This window comes from Arvicola amphibius, chromosome 2 (assembly GCF_903992535.2).
Source record: "Arvicola amphibius chromosome 2, mArvAmp1.2, whole genome shotgun sequence".
NCBI lineage: Eukaryota > Metazoa > Chordata > Mammalia > Rodentia > Cricetidae > Arvicola > Arvicola amphibius.
This window is the reverse complement of record NC_052048.2, coordinates 132,063,069-132,086,940: the sequence shown is the minus strand read 5'-3', so window position 1 is coordinate 132,086,940 and position 23,872 is coordinate 132,063,069. Positions and strand designations below refer to the sequence as shown.

At 48.2% G+C, this 23,872-nt stretch overlaps 1 protein-coding gene across 1 annotated transcript in view; it reads right to left on the bottom strand.

Annotated features, from left to right (window-relative positions):
• Window positions 1–1,207: 1,207 nt before the first annotated feature.
• Cib4 (calcium and integrin binding family member 4) overlaps window positions 1,208–23,872 on the bottom strand; it is a 45,437-nt gene continuing 22,772 nt past the window's right edge. Inside the window, exons 2-5 of the mRNA XM_042054557.1 lie at window positions 14,344–14,485; window positions 4,014–4,123; window positions 3,174–3,262; window positions 1,208–1,238 (exon numbers count right to left, since the gene is read on the bottom strand). Of these exons, the coding sequence (XP_041910491.1) occupies window positions 1,208–1,238; window positions 3,174–3,262; window positions 4,014–4,123; window positions 14,344–14,485 (372 nt within the window). The remainder of the gene's footprint in view (window positions 1,239–3,173; window positions 3,263–4,013; window positions 4,124–14,343; window positions 14,486–23,872) is intronic.

Here is a 23,872-nt window from a genome sequence, read left to right as displayed (position 1 = left end):
GGGTGTCCTGGAACTTGCTCCATAGACCAGGAGGTAACTCAGAGATTACCTCCCTTTGCCTATCAAGTGCTGGCACTAAAGGCATATGTCACCACCACCCAACGAGCTTATTTGTTGAAGAGCTGGAGGGGTGAGCTGGGACTAAATACTCTTAACAACCTGACCACAGGGAGTGGATGCTAAGGTCACAAGCCTAGGTGACCTTTGAGGGTCAACGTGACAGCTTCCAACCTCCTGGGAGACTTTAACAGGGCAGAGAGTAGGATGTAATGGCCCTATAGGTGGTTCTGGGGAGGAAATCTCCACTCAGGAGTGCGCTATACCATTGGGCTTCCCCAGCCTTCCAGCCCCTCCTGGATTAGACCAAAGTGATATCATCGAGCACTGGGTGTCTATTGCCTCCAAACGGGTGAGTCATAACACAAGACAGAATCCAAGTGCACACTGTGAGAAAGCAACCCTTCCTGTGTAACCTGTGCTCAGCTACCTCCCTTGGGACCACAGAGATGAGAAAAACCACATGCCCAGCAGGTAGACATCTGGCAGCTCCCACAAGTTCCCATGGTGCACTTCTCTTGTGTCCCTGAGTCTCTGGCCAGCTGGACCCCAAATTGTCCCCAGAGTGGTCAAATTCATGGCAGGGCTTGGCTGAATAGCAAAGCAAATAAGCCCTAAATGCTGGTCACACATGGTCCCATCCCCAGAGCCCAAGGGTGGCAAGCAGGGCCAAGACATCTTCTCTGTGGGAGGAAGACAGAGAAGCCAGGCGCCAGCTGGAATGACAGCTATGCACACATCCCTGACGCTGCTCTGGGAGAGGATGGGTCACGGGTGGGCTCCAGAGGACAGAAGGTTGAATATTTTTCTTCTGAACTTTGTTCTAGTTGGCTCGGTCCTCTCCTCTGACACGGGTTGAGGCTTGAACTCTGTCCTAAAAAAGATTGCCATCCTGGCTTGCCTGGAGTTTTTAGCAAACCTGAGCCCTAGAATGAGCAGTTCTCAGCACCAACTCCCTGTGCAGGACCCTGCCTTCAAAAGGCGGTGGGCATGAAGGAGCTGAGGAAAACATTCCTTTTTATTTATTTAGTGAACAGTCTAGAGGTGAAGGAGGAACAGGGACAAGTCATCCTTCAAGTCATATTCCACCATGCCAGGGCACAGGGGAGGTCCAGTGGTCGAGGCTGCTGGGCCAGAGGGTACCTCCATATCAACATCCCCAGAAATGAATCCGAAAGGAGCTGGAAGGAAGAATCCGGAGATATCTGAGGGCCCCACCTTGCCCCATCAGGCCTGTTTCTGTATGCTTGTGTGTGTGTGTGTGTGTGTGTGTGTGTGTGTGTGTATGTGTGTGTATGTGTATCTATTTGTGTGCCTATGTGTCTCTCCGTGTGCATCTGTGTGTCTGTGTGTGCCTGTGTGCCTCTCTGTGTGAGTTCTGTGTCTCTCTGTGTGTGTGCCTCTATGTGTGTCTGTGTGTGTCTATGTGTGTGTCTCTCTGTGTGTGTCTGTATGCGTGTCTGTGTGTGTCTCTGTGTGTGTCTGTGTGTGAGTGTGTATGAGTGTGAGTGAGGGTGTATGTGCACTCATGTACATGTGTGGAGGCCAGAGAGCAACCTCAAGTATGGTTCCTCAGGAGCCATCTACCTTGTTTTTGTTTTTTGGTTTTAGACAAAGTCTCTTGCTGGCACCAGGGAGCCCTGTGACCAGCCTGTCCCAGCCTCCCCAGCCTGGGTATTGCAAGCATATGCCACTACACTCAACTTCTGCTATGGATTCCAGGGATAAAACTCTGGTCCACATGATTGCATAGCATAGCAAGCCATTCACCGACTAAGCTATTTCTCCAGCTTCTCTTAGCATCACCAGAAAACAAAAGGTTTCTGAATTTGGGGGTGTCGGAGCCAATGGAAAGAAATGGGAGTTATTTAGACACAGGTACAAGGCAAATAGGGTTCCAGTGCCAATGTTGTGTGGGGCTGTTGTGGAGGGAGAGGGCTGATCCCAAGAGAGACCTGTGTAGGTCTGCCCCAGCCATAGCCCACTGAGGGTAGCCACGATGGAGTCAGGAGTCTTCGTCTCCATCCTTGTGGTTGGAAGAGGTGTGGGCCCAGCTGGGCCAATCAGAATCACTATGGGAATTTGGAGTTGAGCTGAGACACCCTGAAGTTCAATCAAACATAAACTGTTGGGAGGCTGTGACACATGACAGCCCTGTGTCTGACAACCCAGAGGTTGCTGGTGTGCAACGGAAGTAGGCGTGGAGGAGTAGAGAAGTAGATGGGTTGGAGAAAGGGAGGAAGAGGAGGAGAGAGAGAGAGAGAGAGAGAGAGAGAGAGAGAGAGAGAGAGAGAGAGAGAGAGAGAGAGAGAGAGAGAGAAGACATGCAGCTGCTGCCTGGGCTTCTGCCAAGGTTCCTGCTCAACCCTGCTCTGTCCTTTTTTTTTTTTTTGAGTTGGTTTGTAAAATTCTCCAGAGTCACCATCCTTCCTCCTCATCAAAATCATCTTGTCTGTGAGATCAAGGGGCAGCGTTAGGGGCAAGTGTGCCAGACATGGCACAGGATGCTGACTCAGCACAAGGAAGGCTGTTCTCGCCAGACTGTTCAGTCATGACGTGGACTACCTCTGGAGAGGATGCATTTGTTCTGAACTGGAAGGAACCGGAAGACTGACAAATGCAGCCTTGGGAACATAGAGGGCCATCATCTGGAGGGGGGCTGGAGCAGAAATCAGTGAGGTCCCTTCTGCTCTCAGGTAGAATTAGCTGCTTCTCTTGTGACATTTTTTTTGTCAGCTCTTCCTCTGGCATGCCCCCCCCCCATCTCCTAGTGTATCTGGGTAATAGTGGGCAACACTCAGGTCAGATCTGAAGCCCAGTAGGTACTGGGAGATGTACACAGATGTTCTGGCCATTAGGAGTAATGTCTCTGAGGTTGCGCCAACCCCACGTATGGTTTGCAAACCCTGGAATCCTATCGTCTCCTGTCTTGGTTCCCCAAGGTTGGCAGATTTCTCAGACACTTTGGTTTCACTACTTCTAAAAGAATCAGTGGAGGCCAGGAGACTCATAACTTTCATGGCAAGACAGAGACATGGCGCTCTTCCAGCAGGGACTAGGGAGCCTGCCCTGCCTCCAACCTGGCTGAACAGCCCCTCCCCTTGAGAGTGCCTTACTTCATGAAATCTGGAGATTTGGCCATTGCGTGTTCAAACTCAGAGAAGGACAGCATGTTGTCATTGTCCAGATCTGACTCGCTCAGGACCTGGTGGAAGGAAAGAGGCGGAGAGAACCCCAGGAGACGGGTCTCAAGATGGAGAGACAGACAGCGTAGAGGAGCTAGCGTGTGGGAGGTGTCTCAGGGCCCCTGCCCCCCACAGAGTGGTGTGCACTACGGTAGGGGTGCAGGAGGCATCATGGGCTGGCCTTTTGGAAAAAGTCTCCTCAGCAGCCCCCAGCACCAATGTGGCAGTGAGGACAGTAGTCCCCACTCACCCCATCAGACAAACACAGGCATGAGCTCTGCACTGTATGAAGCCCGAGTCAGGCAGGAAGTGACACCATTCAGCCCTGAAATCCTCAGGGGTTCTCACAGCCTGAGAGCTCATGGGCCTGTGCCCCATCTAAGGTTTTCAGGGCTGTGCCCAGGCCTTGCTGAACAATGTGAGCAGGGGAACGTTGTGATGTGTTCATCTCATGCTAAGCTGCTGTAGGCCCAGGGGCCCTTGGTGACCCCTGGAGGTGGGAGGCTCTCAGGTGGGACGGGAGGAAGATAGAAGGCCCTTACTGGAAGAACAGACTTCTGAGGCAGAGTTCTCTCCGCTGTGTGCCCACTTCTCAGGCACCACGTGCTGCCCATCCCTGTGGCAGCTGCTGGCCGGGGAGGGGCGGGGAATATGTGCTGCCCGCTCCAGGCTTGACCCTGGGTCCATTCCCAAGAAGATGGCCTGGTATCCTGGAGCTTTGTGTGGCCACCGGGACCCTCGGGCCCCACCCTTCTGCTTCTGGATACACACGTGGTGCGTGACGTCCATCAACAGATCCTCAGACACGTCGTCACTTTTCAGCAGCCTTAGCACGATTTTCTGGAGGTCTTCCTCGTCGATGAAGCCGTTCTCGTTAAAATCTGCAGAGAGGAGACGGAGGCTGAGTCCTGGGCTCATGGGACCAACTCCCATCAGTCTCTGGGAGGCCAAGGAGGGTCCACTTGCTCCGAGTGTGTCTAGAATCTGGGACATGAGGGGGCGTAGCTCGCTGACTTGTGGGGGGTGAGGTGTGAAGCAGCTGGACCAGCTGTAGACAAGTAAGTAAGGCAACAATAATAGCAATAATTATAGACATCGACTGTGCGCCTACTGTGTGCTCGGATGTATCCTCTTTTAAGTCACTGGATCCTCACTGTCCACCTTTTTATTGTCTTATTTTTCTCAAGAGTACACCAAGGTTCAGAGGTGACATAGCTTGTCCGAACGTCCAGGGAATGGGAGGGCGAAGTTCAAACCCAGCTAGGCTGACCTGGCCGCACACTCAAGTCTACGGTCAGGGTGGAAGAGTGAAAGAACCCGGGTTTGGGACCAAAAGCCTTGGGCATCATCCTGTGATTCTGTCCCCGTGCGGTAGCTGCCTGAGGGACCTGGATGCGGGTCCTAGCTTCTCAGGAACGTGCACGGTGGTTCTCACTGCTCGTGAAGCTAATGGGCTGGCTTCAAGAACGCCAGCTGTTCCCTCAATGAGTCAGGGGCTGGAGCAATGCTCCCTACAGCTTGGCATCGTAATTCTGAGGACAGTGCCCAGCACAGAGCAGAGTCTCGAATGAATGAATGAATGAATGAATGAATGAATGAATGAATGTTCGACCTGGTAAGTGATGGGGGCATGATAAGCTCCACCATTTAGACATTACAGGAAATCTGGGCTCTTTACCCCTCACGGCTGTCTCTATCACAGAAAGCCACCAATTTTTAGCTGGGCAGAGGATCATCCAAATCAAACAGTTTCCCAGGCTCCCTTGCTGCAAGAGATGGCCAAATGGCTAAGCTCTGCCCAGTGATGTATTAGCAGAAGAGGGCAAGTGACTTATGGAAGGTCTTTGAGACAATGAGGTCACCATGGGACTAGAAGGCAAAGCAACAGGAAAGAGGAGCCTTGATCCTTAGTGTTACAGGACCTTAGGACCACTGTGGACAACTACTTGTGGCTTCTCCACAAGATATATATTTAATCCCAGTTCATTATTTGAGCCTCAGTTTCCCTGTTTGTAAAATGGGTACAATAGTTGTACCTCTCCACTGTGAGGGTTAAATGGGAAATACATAGCCATCCTTTGGCATGAGTCTAGAGTACAGAAGACTCCTTCTAGCTGTAGCCAGGGCTTAATTCTCCATCAGGTGCTTCATTGTTAAGTACTAAAAATGAAAACCTGAGAGGCTGTAACATCCCACCTTGAAGAATGGCCAACAGAGCTAGCGGGTAATTAGGGAAACTGAGGCCCAGAGTCTGCTGGTACCGCAGAGTCCTTTTATGGCAGATCCAAGAACTATCTGCCCCCAAAGGCAGAAAGTGCATATGGAAGGTAAGGTATGTCCATGACTGTATTTCTCAGTCTGTACTGGAGCCCTAGTCCGAGCTGATCTTTGGGCGCTCTCCCTGCGCCGGATGTGAATCAGCGGAGCAGGTAAAAGGGGTGGGGAGCCCCCCCCCCAGGAGGCACCAAGCAGCCGCAGTGACACCACACTGCCGGTAAGACTCCTCCGTAGCTTCTCCCTAAGCCCCTGCAGTGTCCCCAGGCATCCTGCTGGCCTAGCTCCCATATGCAGAGACTACAGAAAATGACATGGCTTTGGTCCTAAGCCATCTGAAAACAGAATCACTTGCTAGAATAAATGTAGTCCTGGGTGGTTCCTGTCCTTCGGGGATGCAAGGGCAGAGCAGTCTGGGAAAGGGCTAGGGCCAGGGAGTCTGCGCATGGGATGCAAGGGCAGAGCAGTCTGGGAAAGGGCTAGGGCCAGGGAGTCTGCACATTGGCTGGGTCCCAGTCTACGCTAACGCAGCAGTCTTAGAACTCGCAGCCTGTGACCGACCCCTCGGGTGGGTGTGGGGGCCTCACACTGTAAGCTTAGAGAACTAGATTGGTTAAGGTTTAGCCTCCGAGCCCCTCCTAAACGTGCTCTCCACGAAATGAGCTAAAGTTCATTGCTTGCAGACCAATGGCAGCTTCAGTAGTTTCCTTAGACTTCCTCCGCGGCCACACCTAGCCACTGACATCCCTGAGGTTGGGTCGGGTCTCAGGGAGGTGTGGCAAAGCCTACTTTCTGCCTGAGAAGCCATAGCTGGTGCCTCCTGGATCAGGAAGGCGTCGCCGAGACCCTGGTCTCTGACAATTGATAAATCTTCCTGAAGGTGTGGAGAGATGTGACATTGATCACACTGAGGCCAGAATATCCCTCGGGGCAGAAACCGGTGCCCAGGAGGTGAGTCCCAGGCCTCAAGGTGCTGTAGACTTGCTGAGAGATTCTCAAAGCAGTTCTTGTTCAAGATGACCCCGGGGTTCAGATGAACATACACAGATGGCTTTCCCATCTCCACTGCAGCCATGGTGGCCGTATGACATCATTCTGGCCCCAGAAATATAAAACTGAAGTATCTTGGTGGCGTTCCAAGAAAGCTTGGGAAGAGCTGACTTATTATGTCTTTGAATGTGGATTTCACCTTTATTCTTTCCCCCAATCCCTCCGTACCACTCTCCCTGCCAGGAATAAAGATGAGAAGTCTGTGGGCACAGGAGGACAACAGGAAGACAGTCTCCTACCAGGACGTTACAGTTGAGCAAGCATAAAGGATTCTGGGCCCTTGCTTGCTTCCTGAAGTCATCAGTCCAGCTCTGGACTGCCTGACTCCACACACACCCCCTTTCTCCCTCCCTTCCTCCCTTCCTCCCTCCCTCCCTCTCTCTCTCTCTCCTTTCATTTATTTATTGTTTGTTTGTTTATAACCAGGGACACTGCTACAAGTAGCTGGGTGCAATCCTAACAGATACAGTAATACAGCCAGCTAGAGAAGGAGCCTCCAAACCTGCCCAGGGAGCTTTGCAAAAGCCCCGATGCCAGGAGATACCATTCCATCAAGTTGTTTCTCGCTTTGATTTAACTCCCAGGTGGTTGGAGTATGCAGTCAGGTTTGGGAGGCAGGAGGCTAATGCATGGCTTTCTAGACTTTTCAGGGGCTGAGATTGGTGAGGGCACAAGGGGTGTGTCTTGCTAAGATGGAGATTTGATTCAGAGGTGTAAGTGGGGCCAGAGGATCCACATCTTTGGTCCCCTCCTGAACCTTACCCGGAGTCATCAGGTCAAGAGCATCAAGAGGTCTTTGTACTTTCACAAGATCCACTACCATGACCATTACCAACACAGTGGTCTCCTCTGTCTGCCTCTTTGCTCTTCCTTTTAATTCCCCTTCTTCCTTCCTTATGGGCTTACTTCAGACTTACTGGGCAGCTTCTGTGTACCAGGGACTGGATGCAAGGATCCTGGAGTTCTGTCTCACATTGAGCTGACAGCTGTCTATGGTCACAAATCGTCAGAACCCAAAGACAATTCTGATTTGTCTGGGTGTCCTGAATGCAGGCTGCGGCACGAGTCCCAGGCATCTATTTATACTGAAGATTTAATTGAACTTTTGAAGGCTCTTTGTGCTTATTGTCCTTGGGGAAGGGGAATAACTGTGTGTGTTAGGGGCTTGGAGATGGATGAAGACAGATACAAGGACACTGGGGTGGAGTGGAGTCTGGTGGGTGGAGTCTGGTCTCTGACTTGGCCCAATCGCTCAGTCTGACCTCTGAGGACTGAAAATTCCCGTTTATGAAGCTAAGCAAAGTTGGCCCTGTGTCTAGAAGACGCTTGTGGGCATCTACTGTCCTGACGGGCTTTGGGGACTTTGTTTATTAGGCTCTGGAAACCATGGGAAGATGGCAGAGCACTCTTCCTCCTTCTTCCCCTCCCTCCCTCCTTCCCTCCCTCCCTCCCTTCCTCCCTCCCTCCCTCCCTCGCTCCGTCCCTCTCTCTACCTCTGTCCTTCTCTCCCCCCTCTCTCTCCCTTCCTTCCCTCCTTCTGTCAAGACAAGGCTTCACGTGTTTCAAGCTGGCCTTGAACTCACTAAGTATGGGAGCATGACCTTGAACTTCTGCTTCTTCCAGCTTTCTCTCCTGAGTGCAGAGATTAGATTACAGGCAAGCGATGTAACTGAAACTGTGGCCAGTTGCTCAGCGTAGGATCTATAGGCCATGTGGGTATGAAGGCAGTCATCTTTAGTTCATGGGCACAGAAGAATGAACCTCAGGGCTGGGAAGGAAGAGGTTTGCGCCGCAGCTGTGCAGAGAAGCTGCCTGGCTTTCTGGCAGCTTCTTCACTCTATCCCAGGCCTTCCCTTCTTTCATGGGGTCCATAGCTCTGTCTGTGGACATACTCCATATGAGACAGATGTCTGGAGCTGGGGTTGATGGTACTTGGCTTTTAGTCCCAGTACTCTGGAAGTGGTGGCAGGAAGATCTAGACCTTCATGGTATTCTCAGTCTCACAATGAGTTTGAGGCTAGCCTGGACTACATGAGCACCTGTCTCAGGCCCCCACAGAATAATCCACACCTTGGTGTTGATGCTTTTATAGAACCCTGGTGCTGTTTGGTGTGGCGGAGACTGTAACCTGCTTCCAACCAACAGAGTTTGGCAGGCGTGACAGGATGGGTGGCACTTCCATGGTCAGGTCATGCCATGGAAGACTCCATTCTAACAGGAGATGATTTGAGGGCTGTTCCCTGCCCCCCATTATCTTTGAAGACAAATGGCCATGCTGGGAAGGCTAGGTGACAAAGGGATTGGGGTGGCCTTCAGATGCTGAAGCCTCCAGCTCCTAACCAGCACAAAGCCGGGGGTCAAAGGTCCATGAACACAAGAACTGTATTCTGCCAGCAGCTTGAAGGGTCTTCCCCAGATGGGAAGCAGCTTGGCCGGAAGTATGGCTGGAATTTTGCGAGATTTTAAGAGATGGGACCCTCTCTTATTCTTATTCCAGCATTGGGGAGACAGGGCAGATAGATCTCTGTGACTCCCAGGCCAGCCAGGACTTCATAGTGAGACCCTGCCACAAAAAGAATAAAAGAAAGCAGAAGAGGAAAGAGGAGGAGGAGGCAGGAGGAAGGGGGAGGAGGGCCGGTGGAGGAGGAAAGAAGGAAGAAGGATCAGATAAGCCAAGCCTGGATTCCTAACTGGCACCCACCCTGAAACCATAAAGTGTGGCACCTGAGGTCGCTGAACTTTGGGGGATTTTTTTTTTACCCAGTCCAGGCAGACTAATATCCATTGTCCCTTATCTGTTATCTGTTACTTCATGAGCTAGGTTTCCGTGACTTGCCACCCATGCACTCTTGGCTGAGACTGGAGGGCTGAGCTGGACTGGGACTCTGCTAGAGGTGTCTTGTCCTGGAGAGTGTGACAAGGACTTCAGTCAGCACAGCTGCCACCTCTGACAGAAGTGTGGCTGTGACTAGTGAGCTAGGACTGGCTCCTGGGATCAAAGGCACTCTCCTGGGACACTTGGAACTGCTTGGGAAAAGGAAGAAGGAAGCTGTAGGAGAACACACACACACACACACACACACACACACACACACACACCCCAGGCAGGTCTGCTGCACTGACAATATACAGGTGTGTGATTTCATTTTGGATTGAGATTCACTATCAATTTGTGTCTTGTACCAAATTTAAAATATTTAGGGCCGTTAGTTCTTCAGATATCTTTTCTACCCTTTGCTTTTGAGACTCTAATTGGATCAACTGGTTGCATATTCGACCTTTCTAACTCTGCCTGTCCCAAAGGCCCTGTTCTTTCATTCTCTCTCAATATTTGCCCTCTGTTATTCAGAATTTTTTTTTTCTGCCTCTGTCTTCAGATTGGTCCTTTCCTCTGTTATCTCAATCCTCCTGTGAAGTCCACCCAGGGAGTTTTGATTTCAGATGCGTTTTTGTGTTTGTTTGGCTTGTTTGGTAGTGGGGTACAAACCTAAAGGCTATTGCATACTAGGTGAGTGTTCTATCATTAAGCTACACTCCAGCACTCTAATTTTTTTTAATTTTGTAATATAGACTTTCTAAGTTTTCCAGGTTAGCTTTGGATGCACTCTGTAGCTCAGGCAGACTTTGACCATGTGAGCCTCCTGCTGCAGTATACCAAGCAGCTGCAATTACAGGCTGATGTTACTAGGCCCAGCCCATTTAACTCCTTTTCAGAGTTGTATTTTTTCTTTCTCTCTCTCTCTCTCTCTCTCTCTCTCTCTCTCTCTCTCTCTCTCTCTCTCTCTCTCAAAAGAGGAAAACGTTTAATTGGGGTGCTTACTTACAGTTTCAGAAGTTTAGTTCATTATCATCATGGTGGGAGATGGTGGCATGCAGACAGACATGGTGCTGGAGAAGGAACTGAGGGTTCTACATCTTGATCCAAAGGCAACAGGAAGTGAACTGAGACACTGGGCTTGACTTGAGCATATACGAGACCTCAAAGCCTACCCCCACAGTGACATACTTCCTCCAACAAGGTCATACCCATCTCAACAAAGTCACATCTCCTAATAGTGCCACTCCCTATGAGCTTATGGGGACATCCAAACTACCAAGCTCAACTCAATAATCTCCAAAATTCTGTAACAATATCATAACACAAAATGCATTTAGTCCAACTTCAAAAGTCCCCATAGTCTATCACTGTCTCAGCAAAGTTTTAAAGTCCAACGTTCCAAGTCTCTTCTGATATTTATGAATCTCTTTACTGTAATCCCCTATAAAACCAAAATAAAAAGCAGATCACACACTTCCAACACATAATGGCACAGGATAGACATTATCATTCCAAAACACAGGGAAGGGAGCATGGTGAGGAAATATCAGACCAGAGTAAGACCAAAAACCAGCTGGGCAAACTCCAAACTCTACGTCTCCGTGTCTGATGTCAAATGCTCTTCAGATCTCCAACTCCTTTCAGCTTTGTTGACTGCAACACACTTTTCTCTCTTAGGCAGGGTCCACTCCCTGTCAGCAGCTCTCCTCGGCTGGTGTCCCATAGTTCTGGCATCTCCAACATTTTGGGGTCTCTAAGGCAATCTAGGCTTCACCTTCACAGCTTCACACAATGGGCTCTCTGGGCCTCCATTCAGGGACACCCTGCTACACAGCCCATCTTAGCGACTTTCCTTAGTTGCTGAGGAATACTGGAGGAATATTCCATTACACCTTCCTTCTATCCTTAAAACCAGATCCATGGGGCTGAAGCTGCCAAGTTCTGCTGCTTGCTGGGGCTAGAACATGGTCCCCTTGTTCAGTTACATCTTGACCAGCTGTCTGTTTTCCTTCACTGCCTCCATAGCTGTATTTTTCTGATGAGCTTTCATATCTATTCTCTCTCTCTCTCTCTCTCTCTCTCTCTCTCTCTCTCTCTCTCTCTCTCTCTCGTGTGTGTGTGTGTGTGTGTGTGTGTGTGTGTGTGGATTTTCTTTTACTTTATTGGAAATGGTTGTTGTGATGGTCAATCTTATGTGTCAATTTGACTTGGCTGAGGAATGCCCAGATAAAGGCAGAAAAAAAAATTATTTCCTGGTGTGTCTGTGAGAGAATTTCTGGAAGAGATTAGCATTTGAATCAGCAAACCGAATAAAGAAGGTCACATTGAAATGTGCAGGAGACAGTCCTTTTGTGGCTGGGGGAGGGTGGTGGCCTCATGAGGCCTCACTCCTGAGTCAGGGACTATTGGCAGTTGTGTGTGGGGGACTGGGAGTAACTTTCTTCAGTGGTGTAGCCACTGGTAAACTGCCCATGCGCCAGTAAACAATCCTTCAGCCACTCTTGTGTCTTGTGTAAGCAACCCCAGTTAAATACGATGGATCTCTCTCTTTCTCTCTCTCTCTCTCTCTCTCTCTCTCTCTCTCTCTCTCTCTCTCTCTCACACACACACACACACACACACACACACACACACACACACACGTGGATGGGAGGGGCTGCTAAGGAGGGGTACAGAGGGAGAGAAAGGAAAGAGGGTGAGGAGGTGATATGACTATAATATATTGCATACAGTTCTGAAGTCATCAAAGAATAAAAAAAGTTAGGGGCTGGAGAAGTGGCTTATCTGTTTGGGGTGTGTACTGTTCTTGCAGAGGACCTGGTTTGGTTCTCAGTAACCACCCTGGGAGGCTCACAACCACCTAATCCAGGGGATCCAACACCCTCTTCTGGCCAACTTGAGTACTATGTGTGTGTATGCATGTGTGTGCACACACATGCATACACACACACACAATCTTTTAAATACATTAAAAACAAATAAAAATTAAAAAACAAGGTCATACCCATCATTGTGTGTTGGCATCATCCAGCCCAATAAGGGCCCAATAGCTGACAAACGGAGGTCGGAGGAGCTTTTCTATCTCTGCTCTGTCTTTGGTCAATGGTGCTCTTAATTCCTGTGCCTTTGGACTGAATTAAATCACCGTCTTTCCCGGATATCCCACTCACCGTAGATTGTGTTGTTGCTGGTCACCAGTGTCCCCCAAATCAACCTCTACAGGTCTTTCTTTCTCTTTATCCCTCTGCCCTTCCCTCTCTACCCTGCATCCTTCCCCCTTCTCCTCTTTCTCGTTGCTTCTGTTTCTCTGAAGAGCTGACGACAGCGGCGGCGAAGGCGGCTGTTTTAAGACTCCATCAGTGAATTTCAGTATCTGGGTCATGTCAGAGTCAGTCTTCCTTCTGAAGGCTGCAGCAAGATTTAAAGGAATTTTCTTGTGTATCAGGTCACTTTGGGGTATTGTAAATGTCTCGGTGTAAAGATGCAGATTTCTGTTACAGTTCTCCAAAACAGTGCTGACAGTTTTGGTTTAATTCAGCCAGCAATCCTGATCCAATCTGGAGCCTTGTGTATCCTAAGAAAGCATTCTACCATTGAGCTGTAACACTAGCCCTCGGCTTTTTAAGACAAGGTCTCACTATATAGTCCTGTTTGTCTTCAAACTTGGAATCCTTCTGTCTCAGCCTTCTGATTACCAGCGTGTGCCACCATACCTAGCAAGTTTAGGCTTTTCTTGGCCTGCATGGTTCTGCTCACTGATGTCTGAGGACAGGAGGAGCCGGATGGCCTCCTTAAACAGAAAGGTCAGTGATCATATGTGCCAGTCTGCCCGTGCAAGCAAAGGAGTTTCCATGATGTACTCAGAGATGTTTGTGGTCTGTTGGAAGGCGTCTCAAGATTTCTTTGGCTCTTTCCTTTCGGTTGCTTTGGAGATGTCTGAGTATCCCACTGGGCTATGGGGACAACACAGGGCGAAGGGCAGACATCAAAGACATCACAGATCACCTTCTCAAGTCCTTCACTGTCAAGATGAGAGAACGGGTTCTCAGGAAAATGAAATGTCTTGTTCAAGACTATGCAGCGTTGGGGCTGGAGACGTGGCTCAGAGGTTAAGAGCACTGACTGCTGTTCCAGAGGTCCTGAGTTCAATTCCCAGCAACCACATGATGGCTCACACCCATCTATAGTGCCCAGAACACTATATACACAATAAATAAATTTTAAAAAAAAGACTATGCAGCCACCACATGCAGAGCTGGCTCAGGTGCTCATGTTTCTCAAGTTCCCACCCAATCTTCTTCCTGCCAGACAAGCAATGTCTTCTTTTTCTCGCTGGCTTGCCCAGAGAGAGATCACCAAATAACCACATTGGTGACCCCAGTGCCCTTGGGTGGCGTTATGATTTGAACCTGAAATAGAGCATTTGTTTCCCAGCTGCTGGCACTGCTTTGGGAGACACTGGGACTTTTGGGAGGAGGAACCTAGCTGGGGAGGGCATGGATTTCTTAAGGGGAAGGACTAGAGGCTTACAGTACCATCCAGCATCCTGTGTCGCCTCTGATTCCTCTTCCACCAACATGTAAGGAGGTGAGGAGTCTCAAACGCATGTGGCCTTCTTGTCACCCGCCGTCCCTGCACGATGGACTGTGTGCCTTCAGACACTCAATAAATCCTCCTTCACCTAAGTTGCTTCTTGTCACGTATGTTGGTGACAGCAATAATAAAGGCCACTTATATAGATGACATGGAGGGAAGGTCTATCAGAGCTGAGATTCCCAACTGGTTTTGTTATTTCACAGTACTTAAGAAACAAAATATATACTCATAAAGTCCAGATGAATCCCCGTTATACCATACCATCAGTGAGCTAACATTGCTGGATTTCAGATGTGGCAGATTCTCTTTGACCGCTTCTTCCTCCCCACTCAGCACCCCAACCACCCCAACCAAGGTACCCACCATAGATGCGAAAGGCGTATTCTATCTTCAGGCTGGGGCAGGCCTGCTCACTGAACACCGATGCCATGCCCAGCACATCTTCGAAAGAAAACACACCGTTGTGGGAGAACACCCTGCAGATTCGGTCTCTGAAAGGGTTTACCTGTGAGGGGAGCGAGGGAGACGAGGTCTATCAGGGTCCAGGTGTTGCCTCCCCGAGCTTCTCCCACCTGACATTAGCACTGTGCCCTGGGCTGAGGCAAAATGAACAAGCTCAGGAGTAAAGTAGGACCCTGGGTGTGATGGAGGAACCCAGGACCAGGGAGCCTGCTTGACATCACTCTGCTCGTCCATGTCTCTTCCTGCACACACATTCCAATGGCTTGTGTTTGTGTGTGTGCACATGCATGTGTGGTTTTGGGTCGTGTTATTGAAGATTTTTTACGGCTATCAAATTTGCCTCCATTTTACATTTAAAACTCAGAAAATTTTAAAAAATGGATAAAGAATAAAACAAAAGCCATCTATAACCGGCTGCCCAGAGGTAACAGCTAGTAGCTTTGCTATAGCAGGCAACAGACCTAGGTTTAATGCTGTGTCATTAGTTAGGGAGCAGCTGTCATACAGAGACACTCACCGACTATCCCTCAGAGTTAAAGATTTCTCTAAGGTACAGAGACAATAGTTATGCTGCCATGTGGAACTGACATGAGGAATGAGCAGAAGAAGAACCCAGTGTCTGATAGAAAACTCAGCCAATGGGAGCTGCTAGTTGCTCCTTAACCACCGCAGATGTCATAACCAATAGAGCAGTGTTCAAATTAGGTGCCCAGGCTGGAAAGGAAGCTCAGCAGTAGAGCATTTGCCTAGCATGTGTGATGATGCCCTGGGTTCAATCCCCACCCCCCACATGCCTCCACACCTCCACACACACACGCACATGCACACACACACACACGTACACAGGCACACACACACACACACACACACACACACACACACACACAGTCCCAAATTACCAAACTACAAAGCTGTAATCCCCTTCTAACATGATCTGCTCCATTGTTTTATTATAGTGACTGCTGATTCGTATAGAGCTCAGCAGGGAACCACAGAGAAGGGGGCTTGGCAATCTTTAAAAGTAGCAAGTTCTTGTAGACCAGGCTGGCCTCAGACTCACAGAAATCCACCTGCCTCTGCCTCCCACATGCTGGGATTAAAGGTGTGTGCCATCATGGGAGAGTGTAGAAGGGGAAGGGAGAGGGAAGGGGGGAAGCGGAGAAAAAAAACAGTTTTTTAAAAAAGTAGCAAGTTCAGCTTTGACACGCCCTCTGCTCACTCTCTGGGGCTCCATCCATTCTCTCATCCCAGGATGACTTTCCCCAGTAGCTCAGCACCCCCACCCAGCAGACCTTATCAGACTCCACCTTCCTCTCCCTCTCCCTCTCCCTCTCCCCCCCTCCCTCCCTCCCCTTCTCTCTCTCTCTCTCTCTCTCTCTCTCTCTCTCTCATACTTCAAAACAAACCTAATAGCTCATACCTCCCTCAAATCCTTGTTCTTATATGTACCCTGACTAAGCCTCCTGACCCTGTAAGCCTTCAGAGCAGATGCAAGCATTCAGTAGAGCCCAGCTCCCCCGAAGTTCTAATCAGCTGAAGTGGTTCTCTGGGTTTTTCTAGCTCTTTTCTATGACAAGGCATCTCTTTAGAGCCCCGTGTTTCATGCAAGCCCCTCTGCTTCAGCTGGGCAATGACCTATCACGTGGCATGAGCCAGCTGCTAAGGATCTGTACCAGTGGTTCTCAACCTGTGAGTCATGACCCCTTACTTAATCGCCTAAGACCATTGGAAAACACAAATATTTACCTTACGATTCATAACAGTAGCCAAGTTACAGTTATGAAGTAGCACAAAATAATTTTATGGCTGGGCCAGCACACCAGGAAGGACTGTTCTAAAGGGGCACAGTGTTAGGGAGGTTGAGAACCCCGCTCTCTGGAGCTCCCCCCGATCAGCCATTGCTTAGCTCTCTTGCTTCAGGTCTTCAGTTTGGACATTTGGGATATTTTTTCCTTCATTCTCCTATAACTCAGCCATACATTTATCCATGTGGTTTTATTTTGCGCATCACCGTATTTGAGATGAGACATTGTGTCACTTCAGGTGGCTATGCAGCTCTCAGTTTTTCTCAGCATACAGGCATTTGGGGGTCACTCTTAAAAACACGGATTCATGTTTGACAGTTGTAGTGCTTCATCTGTGCAAGACGAAGAACCAGCTATTCACCGTGACGCTTATAGGTCCCAGTTTTGCACTGTGCACTTGAATATCTAAGAAGGTAGGTCTTGTGCGAAGTGTTCTAAAAATTCAAGCCCAACATGGTGGTGCACACTTGTAATCCCAGCACTTGGGAAGCTGAGGTTGGAGAATTTGGGAGTCAGAGCCTAGCCTTGGCTACATAGGGAGTACTGGTCCAGCCAGGGATGTATAGCAAGACATTGTCTCAAAAACAAAACAAAACAGAGAACAATCTTCAAAAAATCATGAAGAGTGTGATTGTCACATTATGGAGAGCACATGGCATATACTACATACATATCACACACACTTTCACCTTCTGAGGCCTGTGTCAGGGGGTCTAGAGCAGAGGTCAGCACTGTAGAGTGAATTGTGTCCTTCCAAAACTCCTGTGTCAAAGTAGCAAGTCACCACACCTCAGAATATGACTTCATTAGCAGGTGGAGTTGTAGGTATAATTCCCAAGGTTGAAAGGACATCACACAGAGGAAGGATCCTCGTGACATACAATGTTGTCCTTATATGAAGGGACTGGACACATGCGTGTTCTCAGAGACTGCCACATGGAGACGGAGGCAGACATCAGGGGGAAGCTTCTACAAGTCAAAGAATGAATGCCCAAGATCGCCAGCAACCCTTTAGAAGGTAGAGAGAGCCTGGAACCGACTCTTCATCCCTGTCTTCAGAAGGAGCCATCCCTGTCTACACACTCTTGGGCTTCCAGCCTTGGCAGTTAGGAGACAACATTTCTATTGTGTAAGTCACAGTGTGTGGTACTTAAGTACACATGTATGTGTGACTTACACAATAGATGCACATGTATGTATATATGTATAAAACAGGCTCTTACGACCTGAGGAGCTTACCAAGCATGCTGCTCCATGCATCATAGGCATATGCATACATATATAATGTATTATGGAGAAATGTATACGTATGTCATATACATGTTCCAGAAGTGACCCACCTAAAAAACCAAGCACACTTTAGGCTGGAGCTTCTGTTCTTTTCCTTTAACATGCCCCAAACACCTCCTATCTCTAATAGACACTGAGAGCTTGAACTCCTAGGTTGTGTTCCAAGTACCTAGCTAAGTGACTTCATCAATTATGTGACCAAATTTTAGCTACCTTAACTCTTCTCGCAAATGGATATATGGCTTCACAGGATTCCAGCAAGGAATCCATAACCGAAGGCAATGTTTGTAACGCAGACAAAAGTAAACAGAGAGAAAGCACCAGCGGTGAGTTCTTTTCCTACTTGAAATGCAGTTTTCCTCCACACGGAGAAAGCTCAAGAATCCAGGCAGACAAAACAAGATGTCCTTGCTTCAATTCTCTGAGCCTGTGCTCAGTCAGGCACAAGGCAGGTCACCATGCTCTCCACCACCGAACGTTACCAGCTAGGAAGGAGATGACGTCTTCCTTCCCCGGGGCCTCCTCCAACGCTGGCCTTGGCTGGGAGTGAGGAGTTTGATGGTGGTGGGGTTGGGTTGGGGGGGGGGTTGCTGGAAGATCAATTTACTTTCCCTTTGACCCATCTCATTTGACTTACACACACACACACACACACACACACACACACACACACACGGAGAGGGGAGGTTGGCAGTGTGGTATCCTCTAGGCAAAACAGTCACCATCTTAATTAGGCCAGCTGTGCCTGTTTCCGAACAAGCATAGAGTTAGGGCCTGCTGCTGGCTGCTGGGGTTTCCTCAGAGAAGGAGAAATTTGGGAGAGCAGGAACCCTCTTCTGAGACTCCAGCCACTCTTCCCAGCCTTTTGCATGCAATTCTATCCTTACGGTCTTGGGGTGGTTAGTGAAAGGGACCCCCCATCTGTGTGACTGTAGGGAAGCCATTATCCATGCTGGGTAAAGACTTTCTGGCATGGCAGGGTCACTCATGGTCCTTTAAGCAAGCCCCCATCCGGACTCTGGAAGTCCACTTAACTCCTTGGTTCCTTAGGTTGGACTTTTTGTTGTTGGGGCCTTATAAGGCGAGTGTGTATGTTTATATCTTCCCAGAGAAGGAATTCTCGGAATATACATCCCCCCTTAGACTGGAAACCCAGAGGTTGGTGGGTGATGACAGCAAGAATAATGGTACAGCCACTGCAACCTTGGAAAATGCAGAGACGGTATTTCTGAAGACGAAGAGAAGGAATGGGTCTCATGCCGCCAAGCCTTTGTGAAATACTTAAAAGCACAGATGTTTCTAACTGGGATTTCTTAGATTTTGATTTTAACGATGAACTACATGAAGAGCCTTGTGTCTCTGAGCCACTAACGAGGAAGATGTCACAGAATAATAATAAAAACATCATTTCTAGTTGTGTGTGGTGGTACAGGCCTGTCATTCCAGTACTGGGGAGGTGGAGGCAGGAGAACCATGAGTTCAAGGCTGACCTGGCCTACATGGCAAAACCCAGTCTTAAAAAACAAAAAGCAGGGGATGCAGAACTGGCTTAGTGAGTGGAGTGCTTGCCATGCAGTCCCAAGAACCTGAGTCTAGATCCCACAAAAGAACTCGGGGGTAGCAGAGCACATTTGTAATCTCAGTGCTAGGCAGTTGGGGACAGGAGGGTATTGGGAGCTCACTGGCCAGCCTACCCGAATTGGTGGACTCCAAGTTCAATGAGAGTTCCTGTCTCAGAAAAAAAAATTAGAATGGGAAGTAATTGAGGAGACTCCTGACATTGACCTCTGACCCATGCGTGCGCACATATGTGCGCACAAACACATACACAAACATGTACATGCATATACCCGCCCCACACATACACACATGCATGCACACATAAACATGTATACACATATATACCCTACACACACACACACACACACTCTGCACCACTATTTATGGGTGAAATGGAGTGTAATCATTGATGGAAAGTCTGTCTATGACAGAAAGAAGAAAGTGAATGGATGCTAATTTCCTTGGAGATTTTCTTCAGGGTACTGTGACCAGGACAGTAAGTCCAGACATTCAGAAATTGCAGTAGGAATCATTGATCTGGTTAGGTTTACTTTTCAGAGTTTTGTAGCAACCCATACACTAGGCTCTGTGATCAGAGAAGCGTGACTGGGCATCTTTCCAACCACAGGGAGGCTTGCTGGCTGTCTCGAGACAGCGCTCTCAAAAGAGCCGTACACCCAAAGATGAGTTACATTTTTTCCCTTGCATAAACAAGTGTTTCACACTTGCTGACCTGTTATGATGACAAGTGGTGGTTGACATTTTCTACCTTTTATTTTGCTAATAATATTTTATATTATGTGTAATGTATACGCAGCTATTGCTCACCAAGAGGAAATGCAACTTCATTTGACTACTCAAGAGAAATTAGGTGACTCATTGTAACGAGGATGCTTTTCCATTGTAACTGGCATTTTGGAGAGGCTGTTTTGAAGTGGCATTGTTTTGAAGAGGCTGTTTTGAAGTGGCATTTCAAATTATGGTATCACCTATAAAAAGTGTTTACATGGACATACCTTTAAATATTAGAAACATATTTTTTTCCTAACCTCTTTGAAATTTGCCCAAATAATGTAGGCGGATATTGAATCTGCTTATTTAAAAATATAAAAACGTGAAGCTTTCCAATTAGCTTGTAAAACCGCTGGCTGACATAAAGGAAGACGCACGACGCCTAGCTCCGTTCAATAAAAAGCCTTTAATTGGTAGATGGGGTTGAAAACTGAGTGCTGTGATTTAATACATGTGGTCCCATGATACCCTTCTCCTCTTTGAATCAGTTATGACAGCTATTAAAAATAAAACAAACTAGCTGTACCCCATAACTATGCACATTATGTGTCAATTAAAAACTGAGACAGCCAAGCCAGACCCAGCTCTCTACACAGCTCTGTTTCACAATAAGACGTTTACAGAAGCAGCAGGCATCGGATGGTGTAAGATGGCTCAGAGCAGAGCAGGGTTTGCTGCTGAGCTTCGTGACCAGGACTCGATTCCCAGGACCCACATAAAGAAGAAGAGAATGACAAATCCCCTTCTGATCTCCACATGCATACTATAGTGTGCACACCCTCACACGTACACATACAGAATAAATGTTTTGTTGGGTTTTTTTTGTTTTTGTTTTTGTTTTTCGAGACAGGGTTTCCCTGTAGTTTCTAGAGCCTGTCCTGGAACTAGCTCTTGTAGACCAGGCTGGCCTCGAACACAGAGATCTGCCTGCCTCTGCCTCCCGAGTGCTGGGATTAAAGGCGTGCACCACCACTGCCCGGCGATAAATGTTTTTTTAATTATTTTTAATGTGTGAGAGTCTTGCCTGTGTGTGTGCCACATGCGTGCATTGTCCTCAGAGGCCAGAAGAGGGCACTGGATCACCCAGAACTGGAGTTGGGCACTGTTGCAAGCTGCCATGTGGGTGTTGGGAACGGAACCCAGGTCCTCTGCAGGAGCAGCCAGTGCTCTTAGCAGCTGAACCATCTCTCCAGCCCCCAAACTTCTTACTTTTAATAAAATCACATGGCTGGCTACCCTTTGCTTTACTGGGACTACTCAGTTTGGCATATATACCTCTTGCTTTGAACCTGAACCCTATGTCAGGACCCAGGAGATAGATGAGCAGGGTGCTGGTGGGGTGCTGGATGGCTTTGTTGCTCCTCTCAAGGGAGCCACATTGAATAAATCTCCTTTTTCTGCTGTTATTTGCCTCTTTAGCTGGCCTCTTGCAGACAGGTGTTGGAGCCTAGCTCCTTAAGGTTGTCATCCAGGGCCCAGGCTCTGACCCTAACAGCCACCGTACCACCAGTAGAGTGTCCCATGCCTGCTTCTATTCCAACCAAAGGCAGCTTCCTTCTTTCCCAGGCTCCCTGCCTTTCTGTTTCCTGGAGAGATGGCCAGACACTGTGATGAAGTATCACTTTGAATCCACACAGCTCCAAATGGAATCTGGTGGAAATGGCCCTGCAGAGAGGCTTCTAAGTGCCTGGGGGATGCAGTGGCTCTCTACCTTGAGCTGAATGGCAGATGACTGGGGACCCTTCAGCCCTAGTCCCCTGGGGCAGACAAGAACAGTCAGGAAGGCTCTGCGGAAGGGATTCTTCAACCATCCCAGGTCCCCACTCCTTCACCACCCCAGGTCCCCACTCCTTCACCACCCCAGGTCCCACTCCTTCACTCTCCCAGGTCCCCACAACTTAACCACCCCAGGTCCTGTTTAGCTCACCACATTCCAGATTTCTTTTCTATTAATGCTAACAATCTGAAATCCAAACCCATACATTTTGGGATGCATCCAGAGAGTTATCATCTGCGTTAAATTTCACACTCATTTAAAAATCCTTGTTCCTCTCGGGGAGGAAGGAAATGACAATTGACAAAGTAATGCTTCCATTTCAAGAATAACGTGTACCCGAGCTTGAAGGTGTTTGAACAAGGGGAGCATAAACATGTCAGCGCAGAAATTTATACAGGTAACTCAGCAGTGAAATCTCCTTTTTGCATGCTGAGACCAAGAGGGGTGAAAACAAACTCCAGGTGCTGGCAGATCGTTTTTAACAGAAACTACAGTTTGTCGATAAAAAGATTGCAGTCTCTGCCTCCCCAAATTAAACAATGTATTTTTGTTGTTGTTGCTGTTTTCTTCTGTTTTGTTTTTAATAAGATCCTCTTAAAGTTACTGAATGAGAGATTTGATTTGAAGATGATAGTCAGGGGAAAAATATTTGGACTTAGATTAAAAATATCTCCTTGCCATTTCTCTAGCTAATGCCTAGTCAAAAAGAGCTTTTTACAGTCGCTGGAAAAAATGCTCATAAAATACGTCAGTGGCTCAATAATGACGTCATAGATACACTTGAATATTTTTTTTTTAATCGAGACAGTGTTTTTCTGTGTAGCCCTGGCTGTCCTGGAACTTGCTCTGTAGATCAGGCTGGCCTCGAGCTCACAGAGATCCTCCTGCCCCAGGTGTAAAAGCCTCTGCTGAGGAAAGGAGTGGCTGGAGTAACTGACAGGAGGGACACGGACATCACCCCTCAGTTTTGAATAGAGGCCTCAGTTTACCTGGACAAGACCCTCAACATAGGAAGCTCTGCCCATAAGGTCCTACTCGGTCATACACATTTGAGTGGACAGCCTTTGGGGCCCAGGAGAAGGGTGAAAGTAAACTCTGTCTCACTGTCTTTAACATGTTTTTCCTGTATGTATCATAGTCATGGAAGGCTCAATAATGAGATTCCAACTCTTCCCAGTTGATCCATGATGTGACTGCAGCTCTAGTTGAAGCCCTTCCAGCTCCTGTTTCCATGAAAACTGACAAGCCGATTCTCCATGTGGAGAAGCAAGATGGAGTTCAGAACAGCAAAGCCAGCTCTATGAGGTATGAAGACCGGGGCCAGAGCACTGGGAACTGAGACCGTGTGAGATCAATGTAAGAACAACGAACCAGGGCCAGACACAGATTTCAATACCAGATGTGCACGACCCCTGGTCCAGAAGGCTCTAGAATGCATCCAGGAGAAGGGGAGTCAGCAAGCCCCAGGGCCGGGTTGGTAGACAGTGGGGAAATGATGGATCTTGATCCCTACCTCACATAAAACTCAAAAACCAACCGAGGTTGAGCCATGATCGAATAGAAAGGACAAGTAGCCAAAATTCAGAAACATTTTTTAAACTCATAAAATCTTCTTAACCCTGAGGCAAAGATTGTTTAACAATATACAAAGGCACTAACCATAGGGGGACCGCCATAAATTTGAGTATACTAAAATTGAAAAATTATATTGTTCGAAAGGCATCATTACGGGAATAAAAGGGCAAGCGACAACAATCAATACGCACTTTGAGCCATGAATGGATAAACAAGCAGAGACACAGCTAGAAGATGGAATGCGACTCGGAGAAAGGAAAAGCCATTGATGAACACCACAATGCTGAAGATCCTTCAATGGATTTCGCTGAGTGAAGGAAATCAGACTAAAAAGGCGACATATTGAGGCTGGCACAATGCCTGTAACTCTGGCGTTCAGGAGGCGGAAGCAGGAGGCTTAAGTATTCAGTGGGGCTCATCTGAGACTACTAACTGAAACCCAATCTCAGAAAGAAAGAAGGAAGGGAGGGAGGGAGGGAGGGAGGAAGGAAGGAAGGAAGGAAGGAAGGAAGGAAGGAAGGAAGGAAGGAAGAAGGAAGGAAGGAAGGAAGGAAGGAAGGAAGAAAGAAAGAAAGAAAGAAAGAAAGAAAGAAAGAAAGAAAGAAAGAAAGAAAGAAAGAAAGGGGGAGAG